General features: G+C 35.4%; 1 protein-coding gene and 1 long non-coding RNA gene across 2 annotated transcripts in view; one reads left to right on the top strand and one right to left on the bottom strand.

Moving 5' to 3' along the window:
• Nucleotides 1–25,671, top strand: part of LOC131935222 (uncharacterized) — a 30,564-nt gene that overhangs the window by 879 nt on the left and 4,014 nt on the right. Inside the window, exons 3-23 of the mRNA XM_059291598.1 lie at nucleotides 200–330; nucleotides 1,330–1,435; nucleotides 1,523–1,673; nucleotides 1,975–2,188; nucleotides 2,336–2,459; nucleotides 2,997–3,174; nucleotides 4,097–4,275; nucleotides 4,403–4,549; nucleotides 4,954–5,115; nucleotides 15,118–15,233; nucleotides 15,766–15,892; nucleotides 16,022–16,307; nucleotides 17,414–17,590; nucleotides 17,772–17,913; nucleotides 18,178–18,397; nucleotides 18,855–19,103; nucleotides 19,700–19,855; nucleotides 20,246–20,420; nucleotides 22,285–22,446; nucleotides 22,725–22,879; nucleotides 23,158–23,339. Of these exons, the coding sequence (XP_059147581.1) occupies nucleotides 200–330; nucleotides 1,330–1,435; nucleotides 1,523–1,673; nucleotides 1,975–2,188; nucleotides 2,336–2,459; nucleotides 2,997–3,174; nucleotides 4,097–4,275; nucleotides 4,403–4,549; nucleotides 4,954–5,115; nucleotides 15,118–15,233; nucleotides 15,766–15,892; nucleotides 16,022–16,307; nucleotides 17,414–17,590; nucleotides 17,772–17,913; nucleotides 18,178–18,397; nucleotides 18,855–19,103; nucleotides 19,700–19,855; nucleotides 20,246–20,420; nucleotides 22,285–22,446; nucleotides 22,725–22,879; nucleotides 23,158–23,339 (3,539 nt within the window). The remainder of the gene's footprint in view (nucleotides 1–199; nucleotides 331–1,329; nucleotides 1,436–1,522; nucleotides 1,674–1,974; nucleotides 2,189–2,335; nucleotides 2,460–2,996; nucleotides 3,175–4,096; nucleotides 4,276–4,402; nucleotides 4,550–4,953; nucleotides 5,116–15,117; nucleotides 15,234–15,765; nucleotides 15,893–16,021; nucleotides 16,308–17,413; nucleotides 17,591–17,771; nucleotides 17,914–18,177; nucleotides 18,398–18,854; nucleotides 19,104–19,699; nucleotides 19,856–20,245; nucleotides 20,421–22,284; nucleotides 22,447–22,724; nucleotides 22,880–23,157; nucleotides 23,340–25,671) is intronic.
• Nucleotides 12,183–14,081, bottom strand: LOC131935246 (uncharacterized). Its single transcript, XR_009385915.1, has 4 exons — nucleotides 13,902–14,081; nucleotides 13,164–13,276; nucleotides 12,811–12,868; nucleotides 12,183–12,573 (listed from the first exon to the last, which is right to left on the bottom strand). It is a non-coding gene; the product is annotated as an uncharacterized LOC131935246 (long non-coding RNA).

Raw genomic sequence — 25,671 nt, 5'->3', positions numbered from 1 at the left:
ATTTTGTATTTATTATTTTTACCATCACTGCTGTATTATAGATAACGTTTAGTTTGTAAATAATTAGCTAATTAGTTTAATTTGTTAGTATTTAATATTTCTATCATCACTGCTGTATTTTAGATTACGTTTAGTAGTTCATAAATAATTAGTTAATTAGTTAGTATTTAGTATAGCAATTTTATTATTATCTTACCAGGAACCAAACCACCTGCCAACGGATGAGAAAAATCGTTTGAGAATTGATGCTCAGAACTGGTTGAATAGCCAGATGTACAAAGCTGTGAAAGAGACAGGGCACGGCTACTTGCTGACAGGGATCAAGCCAGGGTATGTTATGTTATGTTATTGTTTTTTTTTTTACTTGTTTCATTTTTTGTATTAATCCTTACTTAGACCTGATAATAGCGTAATCATTACCCTAACACCAAAATTTGTAGAGAATAAAACCTTACCAGCAAAACAAGATCCAAATAATTTAGATATCAAAGTGAATTATATTTTATCTTCTCAATATTTTTTTATTTGGTTGCAATGTCTACATTGTTCAGCAGTGGATTTTGAGTAAATTCTTGTTGATAATCTCCACTTGCGTGTTGTTATAGTCATCATTTGCCCATTCTTAACAATGATTCATATCATCCTCTGTACCATGAGTTTTTTTTAATGTTATTTATTACTGTTGTAACAACATGAATTCTTTGTTGTTGTGGGTTAGTTTTCACACAGGAATACAAGCAATAGTGGCAACTTCAAATGATGACTTTATTTACACTATATACAGTGAGAATGATAAATCCATAGTTATTCATGGTAAATCCATATTAGAAGATACTCAACAAGTACAGTCACAGTCACGACTCCAAGTCATGGAGACATCTTACATTCACTGCCACAGTTCAAGTCCCAAGTCCTAGCACACAACACCCGTTCACCTTTTGCTCTCCCTTTTATACGGTCCATTCTCTCCCCTTACGTACATGAGCGATCTCACCCAAAAACATGAAAAAACACATGACGATCGCTCAGACAGTCCTTCCGCTAGCCAGGTACTCTTCATTCATGCAAAACACAATATAATAAAGATACATAATAATACAGTCTGTGACAACTGTGCCCAATTATGATTTCAAGACAGCTAATCATTATATTGTTCTTTCTATATATACATAAATAACAGGCCTTTCTTTATTTACGAGATTCATATAGATTTTTATTAAACTCAACTCAATCTTTTGTTTTTCATTTACCATTAACTTATTTTTATTTTTTTTTAAATTTATTTTTTTGTAATGTAACTTGAACTTCTTGTATTAAATCTTCCAACAGTGAACCACCTCCTACTGGACATTATGCAGAGTTTTTGCAAGACACTTTTTCCATCTTCACCACTGGGTTGGATAGGGAACTGTATCTACAAGAAAAGAAATTACTGGTAACAGAGATATCGTAATACAGTTTTTAGTTTCCTAAAACTAAAGATCAATGTATTCAGTGTAAACAAGATGTATTTCCTTAACAGAAGGTGAAGGCCAGTGAGATGAAAATCCTGACCAATGAGAAGAAGCCAGATATTTACAAGATCCCAGCACCAAGTAGACTGAAACAGTTTGGTGCAGCAGATTTGGGGATGACCAAATCTGTACCAAAACCTTCCACAGGACAAATCAAAGGTAATAATATTGGACATGTACAGGTGATATCCAGGAAGTAAATAATTTTTGAAAAATATTTTGGATTTTTTTAAATTTCTGGAAACTAGCTAGTTTGTGACTGATGCTGAATACATCCAGTTCAAAAATAAATTACTTTATATACAGTATTTATAGGAATTGCATAAAAACTTGTTTAAAAACAATTATAAATTTTATGTTTTATTTTTTATCTAGTTTTTCCATAGTAATCAGCTTTTTAAAATTAAAAAATATATTTCTTGCAAAATAACAACAGTTTTTTTCTAATTTGAACATGCAGCCATGCTTCACACTGTGGAGGGTGATCCACCACCCCTATGGGGCCCACAAAGTGACACAATAGGGACCGCTATTGTTTCCCTGCTGCAACGAGATCCTCGCAAGTTTGAGGTTGTTGCTGGCCGCTTGCATGGCCGGCAATTACCTGGCACCCTCAGGTCTTACATGTGGGCTGATGTTCTGTTTAAAGCAGAGAGGAAAAAAATGAAAGAAGTGTAAGTCTTCATTATTTGTGGGTACTTATTTGATATGGAATTGGGTTTTAATGATTAACTTTTATTTATAGATGATATCCTGGTTGAATTTTTAAAAAAAACATTTGTTTGCAGTATGTTGAAATTATTTAATTTCTAATTTTTCAGATACATTGAGAAACTGGTACGAGAAAGGTTTGCTGTAGCTGTGACTCGAGGACTGACAGACTTGAGGATAAAAAAACCTACTCAGTCTCCTATCAATGGGTTGATACAGAATGCTGTTGTTGAGGTAACTAAAGCTATTGTTTTTTTTTTTTGTAAATCACACAGGGAAAAAAATATTGCTTGTGTGTTTTGATTTTTTATTCTACTTAGACTTGTATGATAAAAACAATTCAGAAGATTTCTTTAATTATACTTTTTTAAAGTTACCCTTTTTGACCAGGCTGTCAATGGGGAAGAGGGAAAATAAATTTAACCGTTTCTGTGAGTTTGGTTTACGAAGGGATAGTTAAGTCAGGGCTAAAGGTACCTATCAGAGCCGGGTGAATGCAATGACGTCCTAGATACTTAAGCCTGGGATTCGATACACTTTGGATTATTACTTGTGTGCTGTACTATGCGACCATGTCATCCCATTATAGTTGTGTGGCATTGTTTTTAAAAAATCATCACTGTTTTCAAAATAAAGTATATTTGGATAATTAAGTTTATGTGAATTTTTCAATTTTTTATTGACTTGTTCCTTTCTATTAGCAAACATAAATAAATTTTAACTTAGTTTAAGAATATTTGGTTTCAATGTTATTTCATTTTTCATTACCAGACGTATGGCAAAACTACTAGTATGATCTCATACAAGCATATGGAGCACATGAAGGAATCCATCAGAGCACTGAATGTGTTGTATGTCTATGACAGGAGCTATGAGCCCTATCTAGTCCACTGGCTGTTTCCTATACAGCTAGCCTTCAGGAACAAGGAAGCCATGTCTGATGATAAAGGTGCAGTGTTTTTTAATGGTACTAGTTAAATATACCCAGTTGCCTGGGAAAAGAGAGAATGGGTTTATACTATAGTACATCACATATTTTACTAATACGGTCTGTGAGTTTAGTGATACAAGATGTTTATTCTGTTATGGGGCTTATCTCATCATATAGCTGTGTTTTCAATTTCATTTTATTAACCTGACACAAAGCATTAAGCAACATAGTTAGGTTTTATTCTTTTGGTTGTAAAATTGTTATGACACACCTTAAAAGTTACATTAAAAATAAATAGAACTGATGACTAAAATTAGTTTAAAGCAAATTATTCAGTGTGTGTTCTATTATATGGTGTAAAATATTAAAAGTAATTTTCTAATCAACTCATTTTTGTAAAAACTTCACTCACATTTGCTCCCTCTACCCCTCTAATTAGTTTAAGTGTACATAATTATATATTGCACTGTATATTACCTTGCTAATAATAGATTAATAAATGTTGAATTTATTATACTAACATACTTTTATAAACCAGAGAAATAATCAGTAGAATATGTGTTGGAGTTACATACCTGTTTCCCATGTTTAAATGTTTAGGAGAACATGTGTTAGAGTTGGCGATGTACCTGGATACTGTCAACTGTTTCCCATGTTTAAATGTTTAGAAGAACATGTGTTAGAGTTGGCGATGTACCTGGATACTGTCAACTGTTTCCCATGTTTAAATGTTTAGGAGAACATGTGTTAGAGTTGGCGATGTACCTGGATACTGTCAACTGTTTCCCATGTTTAAATGTTTAGGAGAACATGTGTTAGAGTTGGCGATGTACCTGGATACTGTCAACTGTTTCCCATGTTTAAATGTTTAGGAGAACATGTGTTAGAGTTGGCGATGTACCTGGATACTGTCAACTGTTTCCCATGTTTAAATGTTTAGGAGAACATGTGTTAGAGTTGGCGATGTACCTGGACATGCTCAACTCCAACTGTTTCCCAACCTGGCCCCATGTCTTTGCCATGGCGGAGCAAGTCATGATGAGGCTACAGCGGGACGACCCACATTTGCATGATCACCTGCGACGGATTGCCCCTATAAATGCTCAAGTAAACCCAAAGGTATTTTAATTCATTTCCATAAATTTCTTTATTTCACTTGCTAATTAAATGTTATTTACACAAATATCATTAAACAAACTGGTTAATTCAGGATAACATTTTAAAATGGTGGTTAAATCTCTGGTAGGAGTTTCTGGTGCAGCTTCTGCACCAAGAGAGGGAAAAAGCTGATGCACTGTTACAGCAGTCTTCATCAACAACCCCCAGAGCTCCGACATCTGACACACAGTTTCTGGCAGATCCCACCATCTTCTTGAGGAGGTGGATTGGGGAGGTTAGATTTTTTTTACATAGTGAGACAAGCTTACACGTGTTGTCAAGTATGATGCTGAAACCACATCCTCATTTTGGGAATTAAGATTTTGTAGCTACTTTTCTTAGCTTCCTACTCCCATCCTCCATCTCCTTCTTTTTGTTTTTTTTTTTAAATTTTTTTTTGCTTATATTTTGTTCTGCTCTTATCAATTTATTTTGTTTGGAGTCGTAGCCTGACTGGCAATATAAATGGCTGTTTTGTCTCTTCTAGCCAATTTTTCATCTTGTTTATCCCCACTTTTTGGTTTATTACTTCTTTATCTGTGTTCATCATTCTGCTTATATATAGACAGTTCTTTTAAAAATATCTTGGATTAATATGAAATTTATCACAGCGTTAACTTTTAATCTCGTCTATTGAAGGGTTTTGTGAGTGTGTTGGATGCCCCAGGAGTAATGTACATCTGGGATCAGCTGTTTATGCAGAACTGGACGCAAACAGCAATCATTAATGTCTGCCTTAGTTTGATGCAACTGCTGAGGCATAGGTTCATGGAAGCCTATGATTACATTACAATGAAAGAAGTTAGTAATGTTGATCTTGTTCTCAAATTTAGATATATAAATCTTGTAAAAGTACTATTAGTCAGCACTGCAGTGTTACATTAATTGACTAGCTGCATCCCGTGCTCCGCCCCGGTAAATCTTTTTTAAATGTACCAACTTGGGAACAGAACAAAACTACACACAACACAAACGAACGCAAAAAACACACAAACGAAAAAACAAAAACAACACTCATAACATAAACACAATTTAAATGCAATCATAAAGGCATATTGCTCACAGTCTAACCCGTAGCTCCAAATCGCGCCCTTTCCGAGCGCCGGCGGACGCGTCTGACACAGTGAATGACTACAAAACAGAGGCGTAGCGACCCTTTCCGGCGCCCGGGGACAAACTTTCGATTTGACCCTCCCTCAGACTTTAAATTTGCACTACTTTTGATTTTGAAATTCTCCCTGCTCAAACTTTTGATTTGCACCCCCTCAAACTTTCGAATTGCACCCCCCCCCCCCCCACCCCCCCGCCCTAACCCTAAAACTTTCGATTCCCCCCCCCCCTCCCCCGCAAATTTTTTCCAACCCACTTTGCCGCCCCTAAGGTCGGCACCCGGGGAATATGTCCCCCCTCGCTACGCCTCTCCTATAAAAGCCCCCGCAAACCGAAAGATAGAATAATAACTAGTAAACAGTATAACAGTATAAATAATAGGCAGTATTTAAAATATCAGTGTTTTACCTACCATATATCACTTTATCAATTCACACATTTTTTTCCCAGTACTTTAAATTTTAAAAATTTACAATAGTTTCATAACTAAATCCATTGCGCACCTAATGAACGTGATGACTCGTCTATAATAGTGCGGAATAGTTGATTAAAAATTATAAGTAATAAACAGTACATTCAGTGAATAAAATAAATAAAAGATTGCCTTTTATCAATCCACGCTAATTATAATTTTCTAACAATAATTTCCTCTTACACATCCGCATAATTTGCATTCACATTTTGCTAATTATATTATTGCAATACTAATTCCTTCTATGAGGACCGTATATTTGCATTCACATTTTTTATTAGCGTGAGTTTAATTTTTTTTTAATTACCTCCTTTGTCAAAATTAGAAAAAAAATTGTTAAATTAATTTGAATTTTTCTACCGTACTGTTATTATGTTATTAAAATGTATCCACTTTTTCTGGGAATATAAACGAAAATGATATTTGACATTGATCTTTTTAATATGTGTTAGCAATGTGTGTGTATTTAATATTTTCTTTACGTTATGCAAAAAAGAAAAAACAGTGGCAATTATAAAATAGCTCTATGTCGTTATATAAACAAACCCTACTCTATTACTTATAATAAGACACTGCGGTGCACTGAAAAGCACAGCATGGTGCGATGTTTACTTTTATGGTTTCAAAATCTATAACGATGACGGAATGACTGACACACGCTCAGCCCGCTTATATTATAGATTTTATTATTATTTTTTTTTTCATTTTAATTATTTTTTAGTTAAAATATTTTATAAATATTTTGAAAAATAAAATTGTTCATGTTTTATTTGTATTATGAAAAAAAACACATTTGTAACAGCATTTGAGATAATTGTGTGTGTATATATATATATATATATATATATATATATATATATATATATATATATATATATATATATATATATATATATAGAGAGAGAGAGAGAGAGAGAGAGAGAGAGAGAGAGAGAGAGCAGCCGATCAAACACTATTTTCTATGAAAGACTCAATGAAATTATCAATGACAGAGTCAATGATAACTACCGCTCTCCTGTATTTTTCTCTCGAGAAACTCAATGATAAAGCGTTAGTAGTTATAAAGAGAGAGAGAGTTTATCAAAACGGAAATAATTCAACTCGTTTAATTAATAAAGCGTTAAACGTAATTATTAATTCTTAATTTCTAAGCGAATGATACAATTGTTTAGGGACAGTTAAACTATTTTTTAAAAATATAGATCCTCGATCTTCATTTATAATTTATTAATTAAAATAAGATTATTTAAAAATAATTAAAACAGGTCTTTGTACTATATTATTAAAAAAAACTAATGAATATAATAAATAATTTTGACTATTTCTCTTTCTAAACCTATCTTTTTTTTAAATGTAAGGTAATCTTTTATAGAACCTACATGATTAACTTTTCTTCTAATAATAAAAAAACTCTAAATAAAAACTATTATTCCTACAAATATTAGAGTAGTCTCCCTTGACAGTTTCTATTCGAATGTATTTTGTGTTAATTTTCGTTATGAAATACAGTTGACTTTTTTAATTAATTATATAAGAAAACAATCTATATCTGTGTATATTTATTTTAAAAAATATTACAGTAATTAGAATAGGTGTTTCTGGTTGAATAGCAATTATTCACATTCTAAATCTTTGGCTATCGAGTTTCAAGCGTTTTTAAATTTAAGATTCTGAACACATTGGCTTGACGAAAATGATTATATACACTTAAATACATACTAAAATTTACTTTTGTTAATAAACCTACACTATTTTATGCACACATACAAAAAAAGAATATTTTAGCGGCAGTTACAACGTCAAAAAAAAAGGAAACTCCTTTATACTGAATGGTTCTACGTAACAACAAAAATGTAAAAATACATAGTCCTAGAGCACACTAACACATACATATATACATACGAAGATATGTGTGGGTGTAAGAAGGATGTGAGGTGGGTAGACAGGCGGGGAAAGCAGTTTGGCAGGAATATCGGTAGGTAGGAAAGTAGGTAGGCAGGCAGCAGCGCAGGCAGGTTAGTAGATAGGTAGGTACGTAGGCAGTGAGTTAGGTATGTAGGTAGGTGGGCCTAGGTAGGAAGGCATAGTGAGCGATTATAGTAGCCCATCATATTCATAGCGTTTCGCAATTATTAAAACGAACAAAGGTACCATAGTACTCACGGGAAAACCCGGGGAGCTAAATAGGACCCTGCCGGGGCGCCACCAAATCGATTTTTTTTTCGCAGAAACCACCACAGGGGTATTAGCATTAGCTTCTCAAATTTGAATGACAAACGAATGAAATCTTTGGTAATGCTTAAACAAACAAACCCACATATTCGTTTTTTGGGGCGCGGGTTTGTCCACACTGCCGCCTAGACGCACCAAGGCTCACTGTATGAAAGCCTTGAGTGTACGTTAATCAACCTCTATAATAGTGAGGTAGAACACACATTGGCGACCGCCCATGTGTTAGAGACGCGTCCCTTGGTGCTCCAGTGAGCCACTGGTTATACTTCCGCAGGGGCGCCCCTAATTCGGTTTAATTATAAAATGTCGTGTGCCACCATGTCCCTATTGTAGGGTGCTCTTTAAAGAGGCACTCTCGATAGAGCCCGGGGCGCTCGCTGTCGCCAACTGCCAGGGCGCCGGCGGGCGCTCATTATTCTACTTAGTGAACATTTATAGTAACCCATCTAAACCGTAGTTGTCGCCCGAGGTGGGTCTTGGCCGCTCTGGGCCATTCAACCCCCGGGGAGCTGGCGGATGAACCTGGTGTAGTTTTATCACTGAATCTCAGAGGCGTAGCACCATTCCTGGCGCCTGGGGACAAATTTTCAATTTGGCACCCCCCCCCTCCCGCCGGGGACAAACTTTCAATTTGGCGTCGCCCCCCCCCCCCCGTATTTTTTTATATTTATAATGCAAAACTGTAGCTAAAATGAGCTTTAAAATGTTTCCCACTCATTTTGGCGCCCCCTAGGGTTGGCGCCCGGGGACATATGTACCCCCGCCCCCCTCGCTACGCCAATGCTGAATCTAGTATTACCTATGACCGCAATTGATGAGATAGCCCCTCTGGATTCCCCTCTGGATTCTGGGCTCATAATCGTATAATGAGAAAAATCGAACCCTCCCAGGGTGCAACACTTAAGAATTGTTTTCTTTCTCGAAACCCTTTTCACCAACTCGCCAAAATTGTATGACTCTCGTACGAACAGTGTCAAATTGCATCTGGCTTTTATTTTTATGGAGAAAAATTGCATTGCTCCCTGTCAGAGACCCCAGATCGAATGGGGCGCCAAAAGGGGTAGACAATTTTTAAAAAATCATCATTCTTCAGTAAAATTTAAGAAAACAGATTTATACATGACTGATATCCTCAATTATTTTATATAGGGGAGTGTATGTAGGGATGGGCGCCTTTTTGCCAGCGTTTGAATAGGGTTGGCACAGCATTGATAGTTCGCCCCGGGCGCCGGAATAGGTTGCTACGCCTCTGCTTCCTGCTAGGGCGCCGCCCTGGCGAAATCTTTCCGGGGGGTGGGGGCGTGCGGACACTGCTAAAAGTATATATTTTTTTCTATATAAATTCCGTTTCGTTCGGGGGTGGGGGGGGGGGGGTCGATAGACTTTCTTCGGGGGGTGGGGGGGCTCTGCTTCCCCCCCCCCCCCCCCCCGAATAGATTCCTGGAAAAAACTGTTCACAAAGTTTTATGGCGATCCGATGAAAAAGATGTAGTAATTCATATAGGACAAACAGATAAACATACTTTCATTTCTATATATATAAATAGATATATACTTTAACTAGTGTCCGCATACCCGCACCCGGAAACTTAGTCACAATTTTCTTTGTTACATTTGAACCCTTTAGGTTAATCAATATTAACAAAATTGAAAAAGATGCAACAAATACGGTTAACCAAGAAATTGAACAAGTAAAATTCACGTTATCTTTTTATTGTTTTTAGATATAGAGTAGTAACAGACTACCTACAGGTCCTAACTCGCGACGAGGTACACATTTGTATTAAAACACAGATCTAAGACATTTTCCATTTAGGTGGGTTTTGCAGTACAGTGGTTTCTTAAGTGGTGGACAAGTGATTGCGCTTATCTCTGTTGAGTAGCAATGTATTCTGTCCTATATTAGACACATTTGTAAATATCTGTCACAATATGGGCATAGAGATGATATAACGATAGCTTATCTTTGCGGACGACGCTAAACTTTGGCATCGACACCACGGCCTACAAGTTCAAATTTGGTCCTTCAGAAATGTTTGAAGTCTCTAGATTAAAACTACTTTTCTCTTTTATGTGCCTACTGACCACATCACATGTATTTGTTCTGAAAGTCTAAAAACAGAGGCACAAATATATCGTCTAGACTTGTGAGGTCTACAGATTAGGTATTTTGGCAGTTATCTAAGCCCTTGCCTGTTCTGACTCAAAGCCTTATTCTTTCTCTATCGACGCCTTGCGTAACATGGGATTGGGTTTTTAAGGCGGCATAAAGCTTTATGTTGTTCCTTTTTGAGTACACTAGATTAAAAACTAACGTTTTCAGATGCCTAAAGATGTTTAACCACTAATTAATCAGAATAATGGGTCAAGATTTCAATTCTTGGTTTTGGGACACGTTAGTTGCCGGGGTTGAGCTAATGTCGATAGCATAAGGACTGTACCTTGATGCGGGCGTTTTATTTGTTGCCCATCGTAATAATTGAATGGTTGATGGGGCTTCTTCAAGGGTTTGATTTGCCGTAATGTTAATGATATCATGCATGTGAGGCTTTTGTAAGAAGAAAACGCGTTAAAACACTTTTTAGTTATGCTTTTTTTTTAAATAGGCCTATATTTTACGACAACATAATCGTAATGAACAATAAAATGAATTTAAACAACTTTAGAATACACCTGTTTCGGCTAACATTAATATTATTCTTCAAACTAGTAATATTAAACGTGTCTTTTTCGCATTTTCGACTTATAAGCATTACAGTAAATTCCGGTAACGTCCATATGCATACAATCAATGGCGTAGGCGAGGAGGGGTTTAATAGTGATTTAATAGTGATACACTTTCTTAACCCTCTACTGGACATCATGTTTGGTACCTTGCCCCCGGCAACTGGGTGGATTTGGATTACACCCAAGTTTTACTTTATAGTAGATGGCTTCAGTTTTAATTATTGGAGTTGGTAGCAACATTGACACAGTTGAAGGTATTCAGAACAAGGTGGCCAGGATAACATTTACCATTACTAACAATAGGCCCTACTTAATTGTTTAATGTTGCTGGATATTAAGCCTAGTAGGTATTTATGTTTATTAATTTGTACAGAAACAAAAAAAGGATTCCCAAACAAAGTTTTATTTTTCAGAAATAAAGAAAATGATACAAATCAATAAAGATCAGTTTTCAAAAGAATTTGTATATAGATCTAAGTAATTATTATAAAATAGGAATAGGCCTATAGTATTGCATAGATAAAAATAAAATACTTGACACAAACAATATGAGGAATATTTTTTATCAGAGAAGAGAAAAATATATGATGTAGTTTGAAAATAATAATCTACAGAATGTAGCTTTTGCAGATTAAAATGAAAATTCTCATGCCTATATAATTTATTGAGTAAATGAAGCAAGGCCCAAAACACTAGGCTAAATAATATGCATGGGACAGGCATTGAAAACTACAAATTGCATATAGTGAAGGTTACCCTACTTTTATTGGCTATATCCACCACAGTAAAGATTTATGGCTTTCTTACCTGCTTGTAAAATTGTTAAGGAAAAAGTGAAGTATTGTTAACTTTTTATGGCAGGCCAACTACGGGCTGTGTTCTGGGAACATGTCATCTGAAAGACTTCAAAGAGGCATTGTTCTTGGCACATGTTGTCATTTTGTGTGTTCTGGGAACATGTTGCCATTTTGTGTGTTCTGGGAACATGTTGCCATTTTGTGTGTTCTGGGCACATAATGACATTTTGTGTGTTCTGGGCACATAATGCCATTTTGTGAGCTCTGGGAACATGTTGCCATTTTGTGTGTTCTGGGAACATGTTGACATTTTGTGTGTTCTGGGAACATGTTAACATTATCTGGCTGTGTTCTGGGAACATGTTGCCATTTTGTGTGTTCTGGGAACATGTTGACATTATGTGGCTGTGTTCTGGGAACAGGTTGCCATTTTGTGTGTTCTGGGAACATGTTAACATTATCTGGCTGTGTTCTGGGAACATGTTGCCATTTTGTGTGTTCTGGGAACATATTGCCATTTTGTGTGTTCTGGGAACATGTTGACATTATGTGGCTGTGTTCTGGGAACATGTTGACATTATGTGGCTGTGTTCTGGGAACATGTTTGTTTCATTTTTAAATATTATAATAAAACATTTTTAGAAATTCTATATTAGGAATTGTGTATATATATAAATTTATATATTTAATAAGACAATTGGATGAATTATAATAAACAGCAAAAATGATTCAAATAAGTTTAGAAGTATTTGGCTTGCTGTCCTAAAAGTGAACTGTATTCCGAGCTTGTTTCCCTAGTGATAATCCATGTTTTTTGTGCCACCCTTCCAATCAAGTATCCAGCTTTTTTTTGGCCTGTATCAAAATGCTGGTCATAGACTTGCTTGACTTGTGTATCACAATATGATTTTGAATGTTTTTCTGTAAATGAAAAAGAGGCAAAATATTTTGATACTTTCTTTTGTGGAACTTGCAAGAGAAATAAATTACAAATTTATATTACTATCTCTAATATTTCTTTACTATGACTAATTACTTTGAAAAGTAAAGCACTGAACATGATGAATAACAAGAAACAATCATTATCAGAAAAGATTATAGATTTAAAATTGTGTTCATTCATATTGAAGATTAATGAAGTAGACTATCAATATTTACCCTCTTGATGGCTGATACTTTGATTTGATGTCTTTACTTTAAGCTTACACATCAGTCTCTGTGTGGTAAAATATGAAATAATATGCTTCAATAAAACTGTTTCAGTATATTAATTACATTAGATAAGTACATAGTTTTGAGCTCTGTAACAATATGTGTTTCAATTATCATTCAAATATAATACCCTCTATGTTGTACAACTCACTGATTTATTAGAATTTATATATTTAAGAAAAGACAATAATTAATACAATATTTTGGATTAAAATCCATTATATTTATTATAACATATAATGCTATCTCTTGCTATAATAATTACTTTAAAAAATGGTTTATGCCTATAGTACAGTTACCTGAGGATGAAACTAGGCACAGTGTATAGTCCACGGAGACTGATTAATATCCATTGTAATTGAACATCAGTTGTAGTTATGAAATCTGGATGGCCAAACACACACTCATAGTCCTGAAAAGCAATTTACACATAGATTAGCAAGAATATCTCACTAATTATTAAATTAAAGCTAACCCCTATTTAGTGCAATCCATTAAAGTAGTTGCATTTTTGTTAAGCTGTAGACAAAATACAAAGTAATGTTTGTTCTGTGATTTACATACTTTTATAAAATAGCAATCAAATTACACACATATATATATATATATATATATATATATATATATATATATATATATATATATATATATATATATATATATATATATATATATATATAAATATATATATATATTCAGTGTAAATTTGTAAATTTTAGTTATGTCTTGTTGTTATTAATTTTATTTACTCGACTGATCTAAACTCACTTTATTTAAACATAATATAGAGGATAAGTATAGTGATTTCATTATTCAGCAATAAAAAGCAGGCCTAAAAAATTTTAAATAGTAACGTTTGCGAATGAACACATTAAATTCTATGTATTTCAATTTCTATGTCTTTCCCAACTTGATGCATATTACTAACCAAGCACTAAACTATAGTCCTAAATAACCTTGACTCTAATTACTATTTATCGGACAACCTGAATCTTTGCGATACCATGTTATAATATATTATTTTAAAAAGAGCTTACCACTAATTACTAAAATCAATTGTTTTTAGTATTAACTGAGCCGCATACTATCTGCTGCTATTGTCATCACCAGAAATCCAGTATGCTGGCAAGGTTTAGTCTCTAAGTTCCCTACAACCTCTTTCCTCTTGAGTGCGGAAAACACTGAAATCATTAATCATTATTTCATTATGCCTAATAGTTTAAAGGTAGTATTAAAGTAGTACTAAATAGTACGAGTCTTAGTTACTGTAACTATGGGTCTAATGAATATTATTATTGCGTATGCTTACATGCTTTAAGTTTTATGCACAATATTGGTATATAATATATAGTAGGCCTAGGCCTATATAGTATATAGCCTAAACTATAGAGTATATATAGGCCTTTAAGCCTAAATATAACAGCAGCTTGAATAATGCTCATTAGCATGCATTCACTATAAACTATAAAGATAAACAAATATTTCAATTCAATTTAATTCTAACTAATAATAGTAAATAGTAAATAGGCCTTTTTCTTGTGGTAACAAATTTAAAGTATAGGGCAGTATAGTTGTAGTATAGGCATAGTCGATTCTATATTTAAGTATGTGGGCTTTTCATTCCAATGCACCACAATAGATACCACACATGATCAAGCTTGACCTCTGATCTAAAGATTTAATAATTGGGCCTAGCAAACAGTGAAACTACAATAAAAATCATGTAAATTACTAATCTAACCTTCTTACCTTCGCTTCTGCAGATTCCTATTCTATTTCCTTCAAACTTTCTTTTTATGCAGCCGTATGATTAGATTCTAGACTATATTCTAAACTAACCAGAACACTAGATCTAAATTTCTAGATTCTATGCAGTATGTATTAAACCTATAGGCCTAATATTTATTTTAAATTCCTATGCGATGTGTCGTGAACTGTAGGTTTCATGTTATTTTTTAATGGCGGAAATCAGTTTAAAATTTCGTTTCCTTCGCTTTGTCATTCTATTTATAGATTCTATTTATAGAGTCGGAGCAAAGAAAATATAGGCTTATTAAATTATCATTGAATTAGTCGGGCGATCCACACAGGAAGTGCCCGTATATCTATTAGTTACTCAGTGATCCGATCATTGACAGATACAGAGATAGCCATTCGCATGGGGTGGAGAGAGAGAGAGAGAGAGAGAGAGAGAGAGAGAGAGAGAGAGAGAGAGAGAGTCAAACTTTGATTCTAACTTAATTATTTATACAGGTGTTTCTAATGGAACCATGCAAGCTGTACACAGTTGATTTCCAACAGGCTTGGATACATGTGGAGAACTGCAAAGACTTGCTAGAGATAAATGGATTTAACAGACAGAGACCTGTGTAAGGGGGTTAACATTATCTGCTTGATTGCTATTTAACTTTTTTTATTTTAGTGTTACATCATGCCATAAATCATTAGATAATGGCAATGCATAAAAAAAAAAACATTGACAATCATAGACAACAAATGGAAGTGAATGTTTTTTTGTTAATTTATTAGCTGTTTTTTTGTTAATTTACGAGCTGTTTATTTGTTAATTTATGAGCTACATATGTCTCTCCTTATACGGACATAACCAGCTGAAGCTATGTCCTTGAGACAAGCAGATTTCAACAGGATGAAGAAATGAGCCCTTCTCTATTGCCATACACTAGACCATTGGGGTTTACTCTTCCTGTGTATTTTACCATTTGGTTTAGATGGGGGGGGGGGGGGAATGGTCTTGAGCAAGGGTAACAAACTTAAAACTTAAGGGAAAGGAAGAGCAGACTGCAGCTGTTAACTTTTTAAAACTACAAGTTAGCTTATTGTATGTGTTGAAATATCTAATTGTCCAAATGAGTACAGGTCATGTTTATTTTACTCCTGCAGGTCTGATAGTTCTGGCATGAGCGCTGCCTTGTCAGACAGGGATTCACCAGATCTAGGCCTGCTTAAGCCTTGTGGTATCAAAAACATGAGGACAAGGCTAACTGTTCCTTCAAACTCCATTCTAAAAGTAAAATTAGAATTGTTTTGTTTAGTTTCTAAAAATTTGTTTTTATGACATTTATTTACAAAGTGTTGTCTTCATTAAACCCAATTGTGAGAAACTTTTTACAAAATTTTCTGATCAATTTATTTTTAGGATTCCTGGCTGTCTGAAATGAAACCAGAAGACTTCCAGTTGAATGTGGGAGTGTATTTTGGCAGTGTCAAGCTGCGGTCTCGTTTGTCTCACAGTCTCTCTGTGGTCACAGCAAAAAGCAAAGACAACTACGGAACCTTGGTCATGGACTTGGAGTTTCCTGGTGAACGCTACATCTATGACATGCTTGATTTGTCACAGTATGACGTGGAGAGGGAGCTTGGAGCTTACCCATATGCCATTATTAGGTTAGAGAGGTTGAAGTTCACAAGTGGAAGAAAGTCAGGTAAATTGGGTTCTATTTAAAGGTGGGAAGGGCATAGTTAAGGGTACACAATCATCATCCTCTTCTCCTGTTTGTACTAAAGACGCAAGGGCCTTATGAAGTAGAGCTCATTTGTTTCAATGCTCTCTGTATACGAGGGATAGTGTGGTCAGCACTAAGCCCAGCTGCCTTTTCCATCAAAGCTGGGTGGACTAAGGGACATCCTACTGACTTTAGCTCAGGAACTGATATCAAAGCTTGGATTAATAGTGGTGATCTCTACCATCCGACCTCTTCGTCACCGAGGTGTAGAATGCAAACCTTAAAGTCTTTAGTTCATTACAAGGGTTATTGTCCAATGGATATCCAGCTCTGATGTTTACTTTATTCTAGTTAGGGAAAGTAAAGGTAAATTGGGCAATGGCTGACAGTACTGTCCCTTCAAATGCTCGGCCAGAAGTAGATAAACTCTACTTTAACTGTTCTGATACTATCTTCTTTATCTGCCCCACCGTACCTCTGGTCTGAAACATGACTTTATTTTCTTCATTTGAATGTATATAAACAAGCTTGTTATCATAAATATTTTCTATACATTTAAAAAAAAATTCGTTTAAACTGTATGAACATAATGATATAATTTACATTACCTGAACTAATTTAGTAACTAAAAATTCCTTAATTTTTTTTTACGAACTTGGAAAATGTGTAGTTTGTATTGTAAAGACACAATCAGTTGATGTGAAAGGAATATTTCAGAAAACTAAATTGGCACCTTATAAAATCGTTTTGAAATATATTTCAGCAATGGGATGTTGATGGTATGGGGTTTGTGTTGTCACTTGAGGGGGGGGGGGGTTCAGCTGGTCTGTTATCCTTTTAAAGTCATTGTTTCTATTGATGCCACTCTGGTGAAATTGGTATCCTGTCATAATTAGGAAGATGTAAAATTATTTCATTCACTTACTGGCATTGTGCCCGGTCTCCCAGTTATTATACCTGAAGATGGTCCTTTTGATTCATACAAGAATTATTCTGCTAACATTTTTAAATGCTGTCTTTTATACAAGAATTATAAGAAAAAAGCTAACTGGTTAGTGGTTAAGAAAATATTTTAAACCTTCCAGGTCCTGTATGTCTGGGCTGGTGTAGAATTCCATTGTATGGTCAAGTGAATCATCGTAACAGCCAGACCTTCACCCTGATAGAGGGTGATGTGACCGTGGCCCTACATCCTGGTGAAATACCTGAGAGCCTAATATCAACACAACCCCAAACACCCACTGAGGAAGATAGGGTCGAAGGTCAGATTTTAAGTTTCAGATTGAAATTTGTTCAATAAAGATTTTATAAACGTTTTTTTAATAACATTAAAATAGTTAAAAATCTAAAAGTATAAATCAGTGGTTGTGTGAATAACAATGCTATTCAATTATAAATGAGAATTGAAATGGAAAACGTCAACAAATGTTTTCATCTCTGCAGGTAACTTACTTGGCTACAACTGCACCTTTTCCGCTCATGTGTTTGACCCAAACAATGAGCCTACCAACCGTAGAGTTAAACCACTGAAAGCAGAACCTGCCATTCCACCTGCGGTTCCACCCATGGATACCAGAGCTGCAAAGTACTTTAAATAAATCTTTTGGTTGTTATTTGCTTTGTGTGTAAGAAGGATAGAAAAAATTTCTAAATGAAATCAATAACAGAGCTTTTTTTATCTTCTTATTCATCTAATCTGTTGCTAATTATTTAAAGATTTAACACATTTTTGTTACTTAGTAGAAAATCACACACTTTTATTTATTCAATAAAGAATATATATTTTTTCTTGTATATCACACATTTATATTTATTAAATGAAGTATAAACAAATATTTTTCTTGTGTAGACCCACACCTAAAGCTCCCCCAGTTAGACGTGAACCATCCCCACCCCCACTCCCAACACCCCAGGCAGCCGCCAAGCCAAGCCCACCACTTGAAGATCCCTGGGTCTCTTTTAAACCCGTCGCTGCCAAGGCTGATCCAAAACCAACAACCAACCGGGACCCATTCGTTCTCTATATTGATTCAGTCAAGTACCTGCCTGATAGTGCTACGATAGTCAAGGTGGGTATTTCTGTAGTCAGTTGGTGCTACAATAAAGGTGGGTATTACTTAAGCCAGATAGTACTACAATAGTCAAGGTGGGTATTGCTGTAGTCGGTGCTACAATAAAGGTGGATATTGCTCTATTAAGAATGTGCTACAATAAATGTGGGTATTGCTTTATTCAGATGATGCTACAATAGTCAAGGTGGGTATTTCTGTAATCAGTTAGTGCTACAATAGTCGAGGTGGGTATTGCTTTATTCACATAGTGCTACAATAAAGGTGGGTACTGCTTTAGGTAGATGGTGCTACAATAGTCAAGATGGGTTTTGCTTTAGTCAGATGGTGCTACAATAGTCAAGATGGGTATTTTTTTATTCAGAAAATGGTAAATTAGTCATGGTAAATATTACTTGAGGTAGATAAACTTAAAATAGTAACAGTTGGATGAAATACTGTTGCTTTTATTCCTTAGGTTACTGGCAGGATTCTCCGTGCTGGAACTATAACAAATCTGCAGGATATTCTAGCCATCCCAGAACTTAGTAGCTCTGCCAGATCACCAGCTTTCAACTTCAGGATGGTGGTCAATGAAGGGAGGCAATTAGCTGATCCAGAGTTGCTGCTCTTCCTTAGAGTGTACACCTTTGATGTTGAAACCAAGAGGGTTGTAGTCATTGGCAGCTCTCTTGTCCGTGTGTTCAACCCTGGCAGGAAAAAGGATGTAAGCAAAGATTTGTATTTTATAAACCTCATTTTAAATATTGCTATCTTTATATTAATCAGGTTTTTTTTCAGTAGCCATCATCTTTTCTTGTTCGTGTCCGGGGTACATGAAGTACAGTTCATTTGTTAGAATGATTTCAGCATACAGGGGATATTGTGGTCAACTCTATTACAGCTGCTTTAGTTTTCCCAAAATAAGTCAGGTGCCCATCAGAGCTGGATGAATGTCTTGCATCCTCGAATCCAGGATCCGAACTTGAGAGGATTAACAGTTTTTAGCTCTACCATCCGACCACACCACATCAATTTTTTCTCTGTAAAGAGGTTGAATTAAGTAAAGTACCTTCTCATATAAATGTAGTAGAGTTCATGTAAATTTGACCCCAGCATAAATAAAGATTGTTGGGTTAGCTATACCCATATGCCTTATCCTTACTCACTTACCCTCCAGAGGATGAATACTCACAAAACATGAGAATTCAGCTGACACTTTGTGATTAGCAATAAAATGCTTAACCACAGTCGCTTGTCCCAATAGATTCTGATTAAAAGTTATATTATAAACTACACAACTTCTCCTTTTTGATCTTGCAGGAGGGTTTGCTTTGTGTAGGTGGCCACCAGCTCCGCCTCCACAGTGGCATGCCCAACATGAAAGATGGCCTCAACCAGATCAGTGCTAATGATTTGGATGGAAACCCTGTTGTACCCGGCTGTTCACTGCTGGTCAGACTTTTGCCTTACACTCAGGTGGGTCAAAACTATTAATAAATTAATGTTGCCGTTTGTCAAGTGCAATTATTTCACCAGATGCATCCATCATGGCAGGTTGGTAATAAGGACAACATGTGGATTGGCCAAAGATCAGATTTAAACTCAAGAACTGCAGGCTTATAATTGTATACTCTACTCTCTGAGATATTTCACCTCTTGAGTTGTTTTATCATAACTTGTATCTCAATTAATAATTATGGTAATTTTATGATTCTCTACTGGCTCCAAATATTTGTCGAGTAATTACTGAATTGGGATTTGTTATCATAATACGATTTTTTGGTATACGAGCTGAATACCGGCTCCCAAGCAATTGTTATTACAAATGTTTATTATTTATCTCATATTTTTAAATAATGATTCTAGGACCCAGTACCAGCACCCAAGTATTCGTCAGGCTATTACAAATCTGAGACGAGTAAACCAACAGCGTCAGAGTCCAGACTTTACACCAGCTACTCCCTGGACAAGCAGACCCACCCCAAGACAGAGAAGGACATGATCCTAAGACTACAGCAGTTTGAGAGAGCTGCAGACATTGGTAAGTCAAACCCACCCCAAGACAGAGGACATGATCCTAAGACTACAGCAGTTTGAGAGAGCTGCAGACATTGGTAAGTCAAACCCACCCCAAGACAGAGGACATGATCCTAAGACTACAGCAGTTTGAGAGAGCTGCAGACATTGGTAAGTTAAACCCACCCCAAGACAGAGGACATGATCCTAAGACTACAGCAGTTTGAGAGAGCTGCAGACATTGGTAAGTCAAACCCACCCCAAGACAGAGAAGGACATGATCCTAAGACTACAGCAGTTTGAGAGAGCTGCAGACATTGGTAAGTCAAACCCACCCCAAGACAGAGGACATGATCCTAAGACTACAGCAGTTTGAGAGAGCTGCAGACATTGGTAAGTCAAACCCACCCCAAGACAGAGAAGGACATGATCCTAAGACTACAGCAGTTTGAGAGAGCTGCAGACATTGGTAAGTCAAACCCACCCCAAGACAGAGAAGGACATGATCCTAAGACTACAGCAGTTTGAGAGAGCTGCAGACATTGGTAAGTCAAACCCACCCCAAGACAGAGGACATGATCCTAAGACTACAGCAGTTTGAGAGAGCTGCAGACATTGGTAAGTCAAACCCACCCCAAGACAGAGAAGGACATGATCCTAAGACTACAGCAGTTTGAGAGAGCTGCAGACATTGGTAAGTCAAACCCACCCCAAGACAGAGAAGGACATGATCCTAAGACTACAGCAGTTTGAGAGAGCTGCAGACATTGGTAAGTCAAACCCACCCCAAGACAGAGAAGGACATGATCCTAAGACTACAGCAGTTTGAGAGAGCTGCAGACATTGGTAAGTCAAACCCACCCCAAGACAGAGGACATGATCCTAAGACTACAGCAGTTTGAGAGAGCTGCAGACATTGGTAAGTCAAACCCACTCCAAGACAGAGAAGGACATGATCCTAAGACTACAGCAGTTTGAGAGAGCTGCAGACATTGGTAAGTCAAACCCACCCCAAGACAGAGAAGGACATGATCCTAAGACTACAGCAGTTTGAGAGAGCTGCAGACATTGGTAAGTCAAACCCACCCCAAGACAGAGAAGGACATGATCCTAAGACTACAGCAGTTTGAGAGGGCTGCAGACATTGGTAAGTTAATTGATTGCACCCTTCAGAAAAGCTGCTCCACTGTTGTAATACCAGTTGGTGTAGAGAGAGTTGTGATGCAGGAGTCCCATGTCCACTGACCATGAAAATCTCTTACTTAAAGCCAGAAAGTTAAACTGGTTTTAAATTTTAATGCTGTACATTAATTAAACTGTAAATATTCCATGTCCAAATTTTTAGCTGGTTTTGATGTTATTCTACTAAATATTTTTGAGTGCCAGCAAGGCATTTTTGATAATCCTACAGGTGGTTCTGATGTAATGTTTTACATGGTTACTATAATTTTTTTATGGCACTACGTGGTGTAGAGTAGAGAGCTAGACCGCTAACCCGAAAGTCTCTTGTGGTTGAATCTGGGCTTAAGTCAGTTTAATGTCCCTGAGCACCCTGATGGGTAACTCATGTTAGGGAAAGCAGAGGTGGCTGTTCATAGTACTGACCAGACCATCTCTTCATAAGTTGAGGTCTCTGAAACAGATGAACTCTACTACATCTGCCCCAATGTCTTGGGCACATAAAGGAAAAGATTATTATGAATTTAAAGGTGGTTCTGATGTAATGTTTTAGTTTTGATATTTTTTCAGGTGGTTCTGATGTAATGTTTCAGGTAGTTTTGATATTTTTTTTCAGGTGGTTCTGATGTAATGTTTCTGGTAATTTTGATATTTTTTTTGCAGGTGGTTCTGATGTAATGTTTCTGGTAATTTTGATATTTTTTTTGCAGGTGGTTCTGATGTAAATCTGAGTAACTGGCTTGTGAGTAAACTTGATATAACAAAACAAGGAATCAATCAGCCTGCAGGAAATATGGTGCTCTACAGATGTATCCGCTATCGGATAAAAGTTGGATTGAAAGTTGAAATTAAGTCAGCATTTGGGTTGCCAGGTAAGGTTGTTATAATTTTGGCATTTGAAATTTTAACGATCTTTAAGGTTTCTTTCCTGCTGTCTTGTTAATGAACTGTTTATATTTAAATTAGGTGCTAATTTTTGTTGTTGAAAAAATGTGATTCTAAGCTGCTTATAATTAACTCCCTGATTTTTTTGCTAGTGGTGGTTTACGTTTTACTAGAAATTAAGCAAAAACTTGTGTCCATTCTTTCCAAGACAATCAGTGACCCGACATTTATTTTGATTTATTGAAACAAAACATCTCTTTGGCAGATGGCTTGTACATTCAATGCTTTGCTCAAGTTGTCCCTGGTAAGCAGGCCATGACAACTCCAGATGAAGTTTATGGCAAGGAAGAAAAGTTTATCACAACCAAACTGGCGCCTACAAGTTATTTGACTGCCCCAGTATGGGAAGATGGACCCAAGGTAATTTCACTTGAATCTGTTCTCATTGTTAAAATAATAAGTGGTTAATGTAGAAGAAAATGGGCTCATAAAACAAAACATGAAGGACAATAAAGTATTTTCTTTTGTCAGTAATGCTGTTAGGTCACGGATGTCTAGTGAAAACAATAAAGACAATTTAATTTATCTTACTAGTTTTTAATAATGTACCAAAATATGTAAATATTAGATACAATTTTTATCTTTAACTTGCTTTTTTTTTTAATAAAAATTATTACATTTTTGATTAAACTTAACAGGAACTGCATCCTATATTTGATAACTACACCTGTCTTATCATTCGACTCATGGGATTTAAAGTTTTATACAAGCCCACAGCAGACCACAAGACTGCTGGAACTGTACACAAACCAGATGGCACAAAATTAGAGTTGACTGACAGTGAGCTTATTGGTTGGGCTGTTGTTCCCATATTTGAAGGGTGGGTTACCATTATTTCTAATTACATGGTTTATGGGTAGCTGATGAGGCAAGTGAAGTAGAGTTCACTTGTTTCTGTGACCCATAGACCGTCAGATTTGAAAGGGAAACTTTACTTTTTTTATGGGTAGCTGATATTCTAAAAATAACAACAAAGAGCACTAACTGTAGGTAGTCCAAACTGAAATTAACTATTGATTGCAGACTTCTGGAGTGAGTATGTTATGAAAGAACTTTTAATTGTAAGCTCTATGCCACAAATTTTATAAAAATATCTTAATAAATAAAAAAGTTATGCGATTTTTAAAAAAGCAAAATTTGGTAAAAAACTGATTTTTAAAAAGTGCCATTTTTGAGAACCCATATTTTCTAAACTAAATAACATAGAAGTGTAGAAATTGGTAAAGTTACTGCAAAGTTTGTAATATATATGCCCAATTTTTTCCAGTCATCTAAAATGAGTCTTTCTAAGGTAAAAAAATAATTGAAAATGACAAAAATGCGTTTTGGTCACTTTTATTTTCATAATTTTTTTTTTTTTTTTTTTTTTTTTTTTTTTTTTTTTTTTTTTTGCTTTGGACATAGAATAACTCTAAAACTATTGTGTTGGTAACATTAACAGGAATAATGTGTTCATTATTTTCAAAAATCACATGAGTTAAAATATTATTTTTAAAAAATGCCACAGTTATCTAGAGCAGGAGAAACAGAATCAAAATTTAGTGGAGTAATGTAATGTAATCTAATAAAGACGTGATGCCTACAAGTAATGCAGCAGTTGCTGCTACATTCAAACCTATTGGCTTGATAACTGCTTTGGGGGAACAGTTTTTAAAACGACAACTCCACATCTTTGTATGTCTTGTTTCCCCCAACCTTGATCTTGTGGAGCATCAAGAGTAAGTGATATTTTTTGGGAACTGTAGTTGGGGGGGGGGGGGGGGGCTTGGCCTTCTTCCCTTCCCTTGTAAGGAAAGTTCTGGATAGGCCACCATAAATGTCTCCAGCTATGGAATAAATAATAGATTTAGTGATTAATAAAATATAATTAGATTTACTACTAGCCTATTGTGTAGGCCTACTATTTATCCTGTGACTGTAGCTGGAAACATGAACTAGCCTGAAAACACCTTTTTGTTTAAAGAAATTTATACTTGATAGTATATTTTGAACATTAATTCTATTGAATGAAATATTCGTTGTTTGTGCCACAATGGTTGAGATATCCAATGATGAAGATGCCATACTGTGGTTCTCAACATCATATAGGACAACTTAACTGTCCTTCAGTGTTACTATATGCATATAAAATAAATAAATAATGAGAAATACTACTAGTACTACTTACACTTACAACTAATATAACATTTAAAACTAAGTCACAACATGTACAATCTTATTAAATTGCACCACCATCTAAAAATTGATCTGGTACATTTTATTAAGGAGACTGGCGCAGACCATTTCACATTATTCAGCAGGGGAATCAGAATCAAAGTGCACAACAGAAAATTAAAAATTAATCACATTAGTCCTTAAAATTTAGTGTCTTTTGTTTTAAATAAATTGATAAAAATGTATAGTTATTACAATTATAAGTTTCTTTTGTGTTTCAATAATATTTTATAAGTATTTAACCTTCGTTCCCTGTAAATAATTGAGTTCGTCCACATAGTAACCAAGAATGTATGGTGGCCATTTTGAATTTGTCGATTCATGATTTTGACGCGATAGTCCAGATAAACTGTAGTAATACGACCCTATCATTAATCCCATTCGATAGATTTTAAAGAATTAGTAAACACTAGCATCTAATAGTTAAGTGCATCCATATTTTAAGTCCCTAGAATGTCCTGAATTAAATAGCTTCACGTTTAAACACACCATGTGTACAAGCGTAGTTCACGCGCTAAAACCGTGGACTAGTAGGGTTCAAATTTACATTAATAACGTGTGCTAATTAAACCAAACTGACATTCAAGCTTAAAATTCATTTATTAAAATGGAAATTAAACTTTAAAAATGATACTTACAACTTGTTTGAAGGCTCTAGCAAGGGTAAAATCCGTTTAGCATCATCGGTCGTCAACCTTTAAAACCGTTCGGCGAGCAACTGACTCGGGGCTGAAAGTTGACTCGAGGGTTATATGCTTATTGAGGGTACGGCTTCGCGACCGTAAATCAGAAAGACTTGAATTTACAACACAAAGTAGTTATAAAAGTGAACTTTACATCGGTGTAAAGATTGAAACAGAATTAGTTTGTTTTCGTGTATATATCGTCATTTAAAGTTTAAAAACTAATTTTTTTAAATGAAATAAGCAAGTTATTTT

Source organism: Physella acuta, unplaced genomic scaffold, assembly GCF_028476545.2.
Source record: "Physella acuta isolate Inbredline_101_S28 unplaced genomic scaffold, ASM2847654v3 ptg000012l, whole genome shotgun sequence".
Classification (NCBI taxonomy): Eukaryota; Metazoa; Mollusca; class Gastropoda; family Physidae; genus Physella; species Physella acuta.
This window is presented reverse-complemented; position numbering and strand designations above follow the sequence as displayed.